The 13,396-nt window shown below is 39.7% G+C and overlaps 1 protein-coding gene across 2 annotated transcripts in view; it reads left to right on the top strand.

Moving 5' to 3' along the window:
* EXT1 (exostosin glycosyltransferase 1) overlaps window positions 1–13,396 on the top strand; it is a 272,395-nt gene that overhangs the window by 246,334 nt on the left and 12,665 nt on the right. For both annotated transcript variants that reach the window (XM_023530785.1, XM_011360372.1), the window contains 3 exons: window positions 4,733–4,865; window positions 7,299–7,417; window positions 8,536–8,631. In XM_023530785.1, coding sequence (XP_023386553.1) covers window positions 4,733–4,865; window positions 7,299–7,417; window positions 8,536–8,631 — 348 coding nt within the window. The remainder of the gene's footprint in view (window positions 1–4,732; window positions 4,866–7,298; window positions 7,418–8,535; window positions 8,632–13,396) is intronic.

The following is a 13,396-nucleotide window of genomic DNA, read 5'->3' as shown; positions in this document are numbered from 1 at the left end:
ACACACACACACACACACACACACACACGAATTTTTCTAGTACTTTCATGGTTAATTTTTTACATTTACCTATTTAATCCAGTTTACTTTTACGTTTGATCTGTATTGAAAATACAACCTTTTTTTTTTTGGACAAATTGTTGTGAAGTTGTCTCAATAGTTTTCTTAAGTTATTCTTTCCTCAGTGTTTTCATATGCCACTTTTAAGCATCTTTGGGTCTGTTTCTGGCCTTTTAATTTTGTCCTATTAGTCATCTACTCTCATACACCCAACTACATGTTTTTATTTTTTTCACTCTGAATGCCATCCTGTGATGAACCTCTATTTATTTGACCAGTCTGCAATTGTTGACTATTAATGCTGTTTCTAACTATTTTTTTTGTAGATACAGATTCTTTATTCGAGCAATGAGTTTCTACATGTATCTTACCCTAAGCCTCTATTTTTTTAAGATAGAGTCCTTGAAGTGGGAATAGTCAGCCAAAGAGTTTAGTAATTTCTAAGGCTTATGATATGTATTGTCAAGTTACTCTTCAAAAAGGTTGTATCAATCTAGAATCTCACAGACTGTCTGAGAGGGACCCTCTCTTGCACACTTGTCAGTCATAAGGATCATAATTAAAACATACACATACACAACTTTGCTAATTTGCCAGATGAAAATGGTATCTCATTAATTACATTTCTTTTGAGTTTGGTTTATTGCATAGATCTGGTCTCTTGCCTGTTAAGTTACCAGTGCTCAATTATCCTGTAGTAACAGTTGGTTGTGTTTATTCATCAGAGTAGGAATTTAAGTCAAGCTCTTTTCATCTCTGTGCCTGGAAAGGCTGTTTTCCTCTTGGATTTAAGCCATGGCGTTCTTCAGCGATAGTTGTTTTGAAAACACTGCAAACTATATACTTAATTCAAATGTATGACAACTATCAAATCTCCTTATATAAGGTTTCAAGATTAGATTGTAACAGTTTGACCTCTCAAGTGAATAGCATGAGAGATATTATCCAGTTTCCCTTTTTAATTCAGGACTCAGAGTAGCCCAGAATCCAATGTAAACAGAAAAGCAGAGAAAATAGCAGAAAATGACATCCACATACACAAGTGAGCAAGCCAATTTGCTTATAAGAATGATTTAACTAATGCATATCATAAATGACCACTTGGCTTAGAACTTAGATAACGTAAATCATTTGATCCCTGCTGGAGGTCCTAAGGTATGAGGATAATTCAGAGTTATCCTCAGACACCATAGATTTGAGGATCCCTTGCTTTCGGGATGTTCTGCACTCAAACACTTTCTTCTTTGCTTGCTGTATACTAGGGCATGAGAAAGGGATTACTTAGGTTTGGAGATTATGAGCTGTAGAGTTGTAGGTAGTACCTAGACACAATTGAAAACAGGATACCTCATCCTTCTCTTCAATGCCGGGGTCAAGTTGTTAATACATTCCGTTGCACTCCACGCTGTTGTATTTGGGATTCGACTAGTACAGTATTTCCAGTGTGACTGAAATTTCCTAATTCTGCATCTTGGAATTAAGGAGCTATTTCATAAGAGCTAGGCTCTTTGGTGTTTAATATTGTATGTGTGTGCGCGTGTGCAAATTGAGAAGTAATGGTGAGGACAATGATAAAATACTGAATGTCAGTGTTCCTTCATGGATTTCATTTTTTGTCAGAATACTGCACAGCAGTAACCTGGCACAGAGGATTGAGCAGTAGGAGCTCAGTCAGAATCATGGCGAGCACAAGAAAAGTGCGTGAGATTGTAATAATATACGAAAACGGCTAATGGTAGCTTGGAAAGCACATTTTTTGTGGACATTTATGAAGTCTTCATTCTCCATTTTTCTCTTCAGCTATCTAACCATGTGCATTTAAAATAGTCTTGCTGATGCTGTTGTACAATGAAATTTTAAAATCAATGAGATAATGGAAATAGAAGATTGCTTTGGCCTGGAGTGAGGTTACATATGATGGCACTGCATGTATTAGGTAACGTTGCTTGGTCAAAAGACCAAGTCAGGTCCACACAGAATGACACCATAGATTTGAAGATCCCTTGTTTTCCATTATTTAAATATATGTATATGGCACAGAAAAAAGAAAAATAAGGAGCCTGTCGTTCTTCCCTTCAAATTCACATTAATATTATTCTTATTGAGGGTGTCGTTTGAGACTATAATGAAAAAAAAATCTTGTGTCTGTATATGTGTCTGTGTGTATGTCTGTGTTGGTTTTCTTTATAGCCAAAGAAGCATCCAACCCCTAAAGGTAATGTCTTCTTTCACAGCAATAAGAGTGGATACCAAGTGCCTTGAAAGGATCCTGGGATGCTGTCCAGTGTAGCAATAGAGAGAATTGGAAGTTAGGAAAGGGACAAAATGACCTTTCTATTTGGTGAAATGAAATCCATACTCTTTCAAACTTTTGAGAAGGCATTGCTAGAAACCTTTTAGAAAAACATTTGGCAATAACATGAAGAGCCTTAAAATTGTTTATACCCTTTGACAGAGTCTTAAAGAATCAATCTTAAAGGTTAGAAAACTTAATTCATAATTGTGTTTATCACTTTGCATGGAAAAAAATTGCACTGTTGGGCATTTAGAATAAGTAAACCATAAATGCTATTAGTAATATGGAAAGATACCTATAACATATAATAACTATGATATAGCTGTGTAAAAATGGAAAAATCTGTACCTAGAAAACGAACACAGGAATGAAAATTTTTTATTAATAGCAAAAAAAAAAAAACCAAGTCTTAAGTATTAAAACTTAGGCAGCTCTTCCTAACAATTCTGAGAGGTTGTTATAGTTGATATTTTATTGTTTTATTACAAAAAAGGAAAGCGAGACATGAAGGTAGCCACTTGCTTGACCCAGATTAAATTCAATATGTGCTATTGTTTTCATATCTTTGCTGATATTATTCTGTCAAGATCCATTTTGAAGAGAGTATAAAATGCTTATTGGTCTTTCAAAAGTGTACTACAGCTTATTATTATATCCTTAAATTCGAAAAGATAACAATATGCTACTCAACCAAAACAACAAATCTATCACAATGAGAAGCATACCACTTGGAGACCTGAAGTGACCCATTTTGTGGCATCTCTGAGCCCATATCATTTGTACATAGGTCAGATTTATGATCCTGTCTGTTGTCAATTTACTCTGCGTCTTGATATCAATATTTATTGAAGTGACCGCATACTGGAAGGAACTTAAATTTGGACAGCAGAAAAAGACGATCTAATTGAAAAACTATAAATGAAAACTATAAAAGAAACTAAATAGACAGTGGATTTGGACAAATAATAAAAACTGGAATCAATGATATACAAAGTGGAATGGCTAGCCATGTAAAATCCCTTCACAACCATGACCGTTTCCTCATAATCCATGCCTAGACAATGACATTTTAACACATCTCTGTTATACCACAGAGTAAGCATTAATATTTTAGCTACATTCCTGAAATCTCTATCATATTAGAAACCTCTACCTAGCACATAAAATTAGCAATTTTGATCTGAGGGAAAGAGAAAATGCAGAAACTGTTGAACTAACGTATTGGAGTTCTTCTAAATTTCCTCTTTGCTTCCTTTTTTCTCATTAAGAAATATAAACATGATAAGGTTTGCAAAGATAAATGTATCTCACTTTATTACTTGCCTAGTCACCACATGGGATGAGACGAGGGTGTTAATAACCTTAACAAATAATAAAACTCCATTTAAAATGACCTTAAAATCACATTGCATTAAAGAGGGACCTGGAAAATGATGATTTAGGTTTTAAATATCTTGAGACATATGGCTAGCTTTTTCTTTTTCTTTTTTTTTTCCAACTATAAAAAAAAAACATTGCTGAAAACATGAAATTCTGTATCAAGTTAATTATTTGCCAAATCATATCTTAATGAGTGGTTGGTATAATTACAAGAGTTTGAAAGTCACAGAGAGAAATCCGTAAAGTGGACTAATCACATTCATCTGACAAATGATTCAGGATGGGAGAATGTTTGACTCTAAATGTAGAATTTAATGATCTTCAGGGTCCCAAAGTCCAAAGAAACTAATGAACTAGCTTGGCTATTATTAGTCTTCATATGCCATGGCTCTTGTCCTATTACATAGGATGTTTTCAATAATTGTTAACTCTCTACTTTTTGAGATGAAATATAGGAAAGCTTCAGCTAACCGGTAGCCTGGAGTCCTGCAGTTGACTTTGAAAGGAAAATGAACTATGACAAGCAAATAAATCTGCTTCCTGAATTAAAGCGACAGATCAAAACCTCTACACCTTTTAGAATGTGTCATACCTCAGTATGCTTCCAGATTAGTCTTCACGTGGTTTTCGTTGACGTCTCTGTGCCCTGGATCAAATCTCAGTATGAATCCAGACCCACTGCTCAGCCAGCAAGGACACCGTTCCATACACTCTACTTTGAAACGAGCACGGACTTACTATTATAGAAAGATAAGATAAAGTTTATGGTTAACAGAAGTGTAGTGAGGAAACTCGATTGGCTGTAATTCATCTCTTTCACTCTTTTCCATTACTCTGTCGTTCCCTTTGTGTCTCAGATATTTTTATCAGTGGAGAGTCGGGGGGTCGGGTCGTAACTTTGGGTGTCTTCATTGCTCCAGTTTGGATTTGAGCATGGTCCTTATCAGATGCCGTCAGGACCTCATCCTCACCCTGTGCTACATTTTCATCTTCTAGATTATTCAGGACAGAATATTCAAGCACATATCACGTAACAGTTTAATATGGAACAAACATCCTGGAGGATTGTTCGTACTGCCACAGTATTCGTCTTATCTGGGAGATTTTCCTTACTACTATGCTAATTTAGGTAAGTGAGTTCCTTCCAGTGGGTACCCTTGTGTACCCTCCAGATGTTGTCGAGAGTTAAAGCCCCTTGATTTTTCTATTCTATAGCGGGGTCTTCCTAACTGTCTTCATCGGAGATTGCTTTCTAGAGCCCTGTCATCAGTGGTGTATCAAGGTCAAGAATTATAAATCCAGCAGAGCATTGCGAAATGAGAAAAATGACTTTCTTATCTGAGCAGCTACATTTTGTATTTAGTAGCATCATTTCCTTTTGAGAAATAGGCTCCCAAATTATGGATCATTTTGAACATGACAATGGGGTAGCTATAATTTAAAGTCGCATCATATATAAAATTGAGCTAGAAGAGCTTTCCCTAATTTTTTTTCACTATCTCGACTTTATCTCACACCAAAGAAAAACTGAATTTATAAAGGGAAAGGAGAAAGATTTAAGAATATATGACAAGGGAGAAATTTATCACTCATTCAACATTTATTATGCTCCTCTGATGTGCTATGTTAATGAAAGGCTAGGTGATAAAAATAAATCAAATGAGATACAATCTCTGCTCTCAGGCAGCTTTTAGTTTAATCTCGATGAGGCAAATGGAAGTGGGCAGAGGGAGAAAGGTCTACGAAATGCTGCCATGACCACCGTAGACACTTTTGTATTTGGGGCCCCAGTTGTCCTATAGAGTTAGTTATATTGGTAACATTCCCCTCATTCACTGTTTCAGATGTGAGAAACCCCGGCATAGTAAAGCATCTTTCCAGTCGATGTGCCAAAAGGACTCTAGATTTTCCAACCGATACTGATGATTCTTCAATAACTATCTCACTCTTTTTAGAGTTATTTAACTGATAAGATGAAACTTAAAGAAATTCATGGTCTGAAATATCAGCCAGTGACGAAGAGCCCTTACATCCAAACCAAATGTGTTATGAGGACCATATCACAGTCAGTGAATGGCCCACACTGGGTGACATATTTAGAACTGAGCAATTTTCAAATTAAGGCCATACTTAAAATTTCTGTATATTTCTTATAGAGCATTAAGATCATCCCTTGAAGTCAGCACATAAGAAACATGTAAATAATACTTCTTAAAACTGTTACAGAAAAAGAACAGTGACTTGTCTTCACCATTAAAAAGAGAACCCCTCCATCATATTTATTCTTCTTACTTGGTAAAACCTTGAATGTGTATCTCGATAGTGGGGAGACTCAATAGTAGGTCTTTCTGACGTGCAATTAAAGTACTAATTTGATGATATAACTTACTCTACAAACATTTGTATAATCTTTTAACATATATAGTCTGATTCTTACCTTTATCCCATCAATTTCAAAGCTTAACTTGAGTGTTTCTGCCCTCTTTTCTTCACATTTAAGCTACTGAAATGCAAAATTAGTGGATCTGAACCAATGACGTTTTAAAGCACTTTTTAACTGGTCTCCAGTTTCTTAGTGAGTTTTTATGAGAAAATTCATTTGGGGGGAAGCCATCTCACTTCTTTCTCTTGGTCACCGTTTTGCTTATTCACGAAACCTTTTTACCTGGGGCTTCAGAGCACACAGTGGGCAGAGGTCTGAGTCACATACTTTTTTCCTCAGCTATGTCACTGCTACACAATCAAGAGTTTTTTGGATGTATAGAGGCTTCCGATCCAAAGTAATGATGGTGATGGTGTTGGGGATGATGATAGCTACTAATAAAGACCGATCGCTTATTATTCACTGGGTCCTGTCCTAAGCACTTTGTATTCATTAACTCATTTAATTTTAATAACAGCCCCATTTGTTTGATACTATTAGTATCAACCCCATTTTACAGCTCTGGAAACAGAGAGTTAAGTAATTTTTCCAAGATCCCAGCACTACTAAGTGGTAGAGCTAGGATACAAAGCTTAGTCAGGCTCTGGATGCTGTTCTTTTCACTTTTACCATTTGCTAGTTATTATTTGAAATAGAATTGATCAGGCAACCCCCGCTCCCCACCCCTAACTATATAATTAAGAATAAGACAGATGTAAATACCCTGGGAAAGAGAGCACAGTTACTTAAACCCATACAGAGATATTAAGTGTCTAGAGTAGACCCTTTCTTGAGTTGAGAGTGGTGTGTGTGTGTGTGCGCGTGCATGCGTGTGTGTATTTAGACTTTGGGTACCTACAAAGCAGAAGGAAGATCAAAGATATGCACCCCCAGGAGAGGAAAAGCAAATCAAAGGAAGAACCTGGAAATGGACATTGAGCTATAAATTATCAAGGTCTCAGGCAGCCGTTAACCAGCAGCTTTTCACCTTGTTCGTGTTCTGTCAGGACAAAAGAGGCGAAGGGAAAACATGTAGAAGGGAACATTAGCTGCAGGGCGAGGCAGCGGAGCAAGGAGGAGTAATCTTTTAAGTCTTGATTTTCAGTGCCTCATTAGAGTCCTCTCCCCTTTCTGTTTCAGGTTTAAAGCCCCCTTCCAAATTCACTGCAGTCATCCATGCGGTGACCCCCCTGGTCTCTCAGTCCCAGCCAGTGTTGAAACTTCTCGTGGCTGCAGCCAAATCCCAGTACTGTGCCCAGGTGAGTCGGGGGTTGACAGCAGCACCTGCCTCCTCCAGCTTAATGGACCAGAGACCCCCACTCCTTTCCCGCCACACACTTTGCTCCTTAGGACTCATCTGATGTTCACGTCCTGTTACTCCACTTTCATTTGTCATGCCTTGTTATGGCCTTTTCATTAACTTAGAGGTCCTTGGGAGTGGAATCTGGCACAGGTAACAGGTAGGTGGCAAAGAGATCTTTGTACCGGGGTAAGGTTATATATGTATATTATCTTATCCATATAACTGTCTGTCTGTCTATATCCCAATACATTTTTTTAAAGCACATTATTTTGTTTTAAAATTCCAAAGTGATAAAGTAATAGAAATGCCACTGGGAAGACCCAGAAAATGAAGTTTCAACAGAAGAAACAGACTTGTTGGTGTCAGGTGTCAACTTTTTTTTCCCACAGCAATCATGATTAATTATGAAATTGAGAGCAGAAGATTATATCTATGGTAACAATATTTGCCAAATCAGTATCACTCTCCTAGTCTTTACCAGTGTTTTTTCTGATTTGTAAATTAGTTTATAGAAGAAGGCTTATAAATGAGGAAAGAATTAAATCATGTTGAAGTATGCATTTCTGAACCAAACACATTTATTAGAAATAATAAAGTCACACGAAAGCAGCAGCCATTCTGGAGAATCTAAAACATGAGCTCATGCTCGTTCTGTCTTGAATTCTTTTATTTCTCCCATGCCGCCTGGTGTAGTGCAAGGTCATAGCAGATGTTCATTTTTATTTAATTTGATCAGTGTTGTTATCTCACTCATTGTCATGAGATCAGAATTTCGGAAACCACTTTATTAAGGTCCAGCACCCCTGAAAATCCATTTTTCCCTCCAGCTTTCTCCCATCCCCTTGATGCAATTTTTTAGGTTGCTCTTTTTCTCCTCTCTCTCTAGTCGAAGTGATCAGGTTCTGAAGGTTCGCATGGGAGAGGACTCGCTTTAAAATCAGTTTTGATGTCTGCCATTCTGCCTTGCTCGGATCCCCATCTCCTCTCTCTTTCTGTCTGTGAGAAGAAACGTTGGGTTGGAGGCCTGTATCCATCAGCCTTCCAAGCCATCTAATGATCCGCCGTTCCTTTCAGATCATAGTTCTATGGAATTGTGACAAGCCCCTCCCAGCCAAACACCGCTGGCCTGCCACTACTGTGCCTGTCATCGTCATTGAAGGAGAAAGCAAGGTAGGATTGGAAGGAGCCCTAAATGTGGAACCACCTTGGGATCTTCATTTCTCTCTGGGGTATTTTGGGTATTGGCCCTGGATGTCTCCCCCTCCTGGGAGCTGCTGGCCTTGGACTATTCTTTCTAAGACTGCACCTGTCTCTGAATGTTCTCAGCTTTGATAGCCATAGGCTTTCAAATTAGGGAATCCTGGGTCTCCAATACTGACACTTTAGGACAGGGATCCCCAACCATGGGACTGGTCCGTGGCCTGTTAGGAACCGGGCCGCACAGCAGGAGGTGAGTGGCGGGCAAGCAAGCGAAGCTCCATCTGTATTTGCAGCTGCTCCCTAGTGCTAGCATCACTGCCTCAGCTCCACCTCAGATCAGCAGGCATTTGATTCTCATCGGAGCACTGGTCCCTGGTGCCAGAAAGGCTGGGGGCCGCTGCTTTAGGAAATTTCTCACCCTTTCCTTGTCAGCTTCCTCTTCTACAAAATGGAACTAACAATACATACCTCACAGGGTTGCTATTAGGGTTAAATGACTTCGAGGCCTGGCAATTGTAATCTTTCTATAAATGATGAGGATAAAGGTGAGACTTCTGCTGACTGTGGTGATACACAGTGTTTGCTTAGCCAAATAATCTGAATTAGTTGTGTCTTTCAGAATAGTGGTTTGTTCTCACATTTATCTTAAAAAGAAAAAGGACATTTTCACCTTAATTTTGTTTTGGTGTCTCCATCAGAGAGTCTGATGAGTGCTGCCTTGCTAGTCCCTTGCTTCCATTCTCCAAATCATTTGGCCTAGAACGAAATGATCTTAATCATCCTGTGGCCCTTAAAGGACTTTACTTGCTAATGCTTTAAATTGTCTTTTGAGGCCATGCATAATCGGGCCTTGGCCAGCCTTTCCAGTCTTCTCTCTCATTGTTTTCCCCTATAGGCCCTGTCTTCCAACCCAATTTGATCACTCACAATTATCTGAATTGCACTGCATCCCTTCCTACCTCTAATTTTTCTTTCCCATTTGTTGTAAGTCTTGGACACCGCCCCCCGCTTCATCTCTTCATCTCTGTTCTCAAACTTCCCACCAATTCTTTATGCCCCTGTTTACATGCTCCCTCCTCTCTGAAGTGTCTTCTACTCCTGGAAGCTGGAGGTGAGCTCTTGTTTCTTTAGCTTCCGTGTATTGCTTTCTTGTAGATCTTATGCATTGCGAAGAAATTAGTTGCTGGTAAATGACACAGATTGGTGAAGCATTGTCATCTAAGAGACTTCCTTTCTCAGTCCTCAAGGGGTCAGGTCATGAGAGATTGTCTCACATTAAGTAAAACATCTTTGATTCAGAATAACAAAATACTGACTTTTTAGATCGTACCATTTGAAATCATCATTCGACTGACTTAAAGTGGCAATTTCATACGGTTCACCATAGTACAGTGAGAATTATAACTGTCACGTGGACAGGATGATCAGTGCATTCATTACCTGTTCACTTCCAAAGTATGAGTGCCTACTGTGTGTTGGGCACTGTGCAACATATTGGAACACAGTGGGGAAAGTGACATACAGTCATGGCCTTCTTAGGGCTGGCGTCAAGCAACATGGTTATCAGATTGCTGCTTGGTAAGCATTTAATGAGAAAAAGGGGAATTAGAATATCAGTCTGGCATCAGTCGGTCTTACCCTCACGAGTCCATCCCACCGTAGGTGTGGTTTCACGAAGGGGACTGGCTCACAAATATCTCCTGCAACCCCTTCTGTCCTCCTCTCCGATTTCAATGCCTAAGGCCCAGAACAGTGCTCAGAAGGAGGCTGTTAACTTGAACTTTGGGATTCTTTGTTATTTTTTATGATTCCATGACTCTGATCTAGTAGATAAGTCTTCCTTTGAATATTTAAAAAGAATCCAGTCTGACTGACTCACTGGGAGCCATTCTGACTTGTAGTTAGTATTGCATTTTTATGCACAGACTCATTGATTAGTTTTATATTCTACCCTCAGCAAGTATTCCCAGTTTCTCTATTTATAAAACGATGATGATACCCATAGTACCTTCCTCATGGGCTTTATCAGATGTGTCTCATAAGATATCTCACATTCTCCCAGCCAGATCTATATTTAGGCTTCTGGCCACTTGTTGAGTCTTAAACTCCAACTTGGCCGCTGATTCCAGTGGGCCATGTGGTTCCTTTTCCCCTCACTCTCACTGCCCTGGGATTATACCATCCAGGAAAGCAATCGTACTTAAGTCTTGCATCAGGCTCTGTATTCCAGGGTACCTGGGCTAAGACTTCGGCCTCTTTTGAGAATTAAGTGGCATACCGCATTTCCAGTGCTTCGCCTTGTACCTGGTATACACCAGGGTTTGGTAAATGTCAGCTCTCTTCTGGGAGGCACTGTCACGTTATGGTTTGTATCATGGGCTCTGGAGTCAGACTTACTTTTGTGTGACCTAAGTTGAGTTATTTAACCCTCTGCACCTCAATCCTCCTTCAGTAAATGGAAATGATCGTAATCCCTAACAGGGTCGCTAAAAGGATTAAATGATAGGATACTGTATATGTAAATGGACTTAGGCTCGGATGCTCCTGGTAGATGTTCAGCTGTGCTTCGTTAATTAGTTAGGAACATTTCTTATCTTCCCCATTAGACAGTAAAGTTCTTGAATATTGGTTGTTTCTTAGTCATGTTTGCTAATTCTAGAAGGAACAGGGCTGCTGCATCTTAGCTAAATATTTCTTAAATCAACTAACAAGGACCACCCAGTTGCCTCAGGATCGACTTTCTAAGTACATGGTTTCTTTCATGCTAATCCATTCCACTTTTGGAATGTGGCTGAGCCAAGGTATTTCTGAAAGAGACCCTGTAGTTTCTACACTGGAATGTGGAAGTGGCCGGCTTTTGTGTTCTTAACCTCTATTGATGAAACAGGTTCAGAGAAAAGGAATGGATTGTTTTGAATCCAATGGTTGGGCACATGGTGGGGAAGAAGATATGCCTTCCTCATGCATTTTAGAATCTCCATGTCTAGCCTTGAGTTTAAAATGGATGTGTTCACTGGTTTGGCTGCGAAATTCTATTTCGAATTTATAGGCCTTGTCTTTGCAGTTCTCCTCCGTAGGCTTGACAATGGGAAGGTCAGAGCATCGCTAAGCTGGCAGCTAATGGCTTCTGCGTCAGTCAGTGAACATGTAAACAGTATCAGGAGAATCGCTTCAGGCTGGGGTTTCTGAGCACCGTGTATACGGGGCTGCTGATCGTTTCATATTTTATTTTGAAAGCCCGAGAAAGTAAAGAAAAAAAATTGACCCAGTTGAAAGATGGGTAGTAGCAGACCCGAAGCCATTTGTGCTGTAGATACATTCCTGGGGCTTCTAGAGATGGGTTAGAGTGGACGCTTTCTACCCTTCAAAGTCATAAGCACTCCAGTGGCTTCACAGCCGTGTAAACCCAATCTGAGATGAGGCCTGTGCATGAGCTGGTTTCTTGATGTAAGTATAGCTTGGGCCTCATTTTTTGGGGGGGAAGTGGGAGGAAAGCGCTCAGATTTGTGGAGAATTTACCCTTGGCAGCCAGATTAGGTGTCTGCCGTTTTTCCCTTTGTCTCCAGTGTCCAGCTGCTTCATTTTGTGGCTTTTGTATCTTAAAAGTTGATGACAAGTGTGTGTTTTCTCTTGGGTCTCCAAGTATGAATTCAGAGAGGATGTCCTAACTATTACTATAACTTCCAGAGGAAGGCAGTGAATGAGAGATTGCCTGATGTGCCCCAAATTCACTTTCGAGGTCCTTTTCAAACCTGAGACGGGTAGAGCATGCTGGCGGAGGCGCTGTGGAATCACACCATCTGGGATGAAATGCCGGCGGGTCTGTCTGGTGCAAGACCCTTAATGTTTCTGTGCCTTAGTTTTCTCACCTGTAAAACGGGGTTGTTATAAATATGAATTGAGATGATATCCATAAAGAACCTGAAATACTGGCAGATTGTAAATGTTTAAAACTTGTTAGTTATTCTGATGATTTCGTTCTTATGGTTATTGCACGGTACATTCGACACAAAGGTTTAAGCTGTGGCTGTCACAGAGTGGTCTCTCCTGCTTCAATTTTACAACCAACCCCCTTGTCCCCAAAACCCCCACTCCTCACACACCTAGCTTCTTTACCATGCGTTACCCCAGAGTTGCGCAAACTTTATTCGTGTACTACCTTCACAATTTTCCTGAATCTGTGGGCCACATGTGATAGTTTAGTTAATAACTTTATGTAAATCAGCCTTTTTTCCATTTTAATGAAATTATTTTAAAATAACTTTACTCCTACCTTTTATCGCTATAGCGACCAATATATGTGTGCATGTATTTTTTTTCTAATCTGTGCTAAAATAAATAAATAGTAAAGTTGTTAAATATTTGTCTGCACATCTCCAAAAATGACCCAGCCTTCAGTGGTGTGTGTCCCGCACTTGGAATCCCTTCTCCATCTGCCTGCTCTTTCCAGCCTCAGTGCTGGTCTCGCCTCTGTGCCTGTGCGTCTACTGAGTGCTTTGTGTGTTGTGCCTCATTTCTCCTTAGACCTGGTGAGTTCCCATCCATCAGGGTCTTGCTGAAATGTCCCTTTTCCATGAGGCCTCCATCTGCTCTTCCAAGCAGCTGGTGGCTGCATCCTCTGATCTCCTGGCATTTTTCACATCAGGCCAGGACTGACCATCTCCGTCGTGATCCTTCTGCAGACTGTGACCTCCCGCAAGACAGGGAATGTATCTCTTTTACCTTGTACTCCCTT

This window comes from Pteropus vampyrus, unplaced genomic scaffold, assembly GCF_000151845.1.
Source record: "Pteropus vampyrus isolate Shadow unplaced genomic scaffold, Pvam_2.0 Scaffold54, whole genome shotgun sequence".
NCBI classification, from domain to species: Eukaryota; Metazoa; Chordata; class Mammalia; order Chiroptera; family Pteropodidae; genus Pteropus; species Pteropus vampyrus.
The sequence above is the reverse complement of the archived record's forward strand: the minus strand, read 5'-3'. Positions and strand labels throughout refer to the sequence as shown.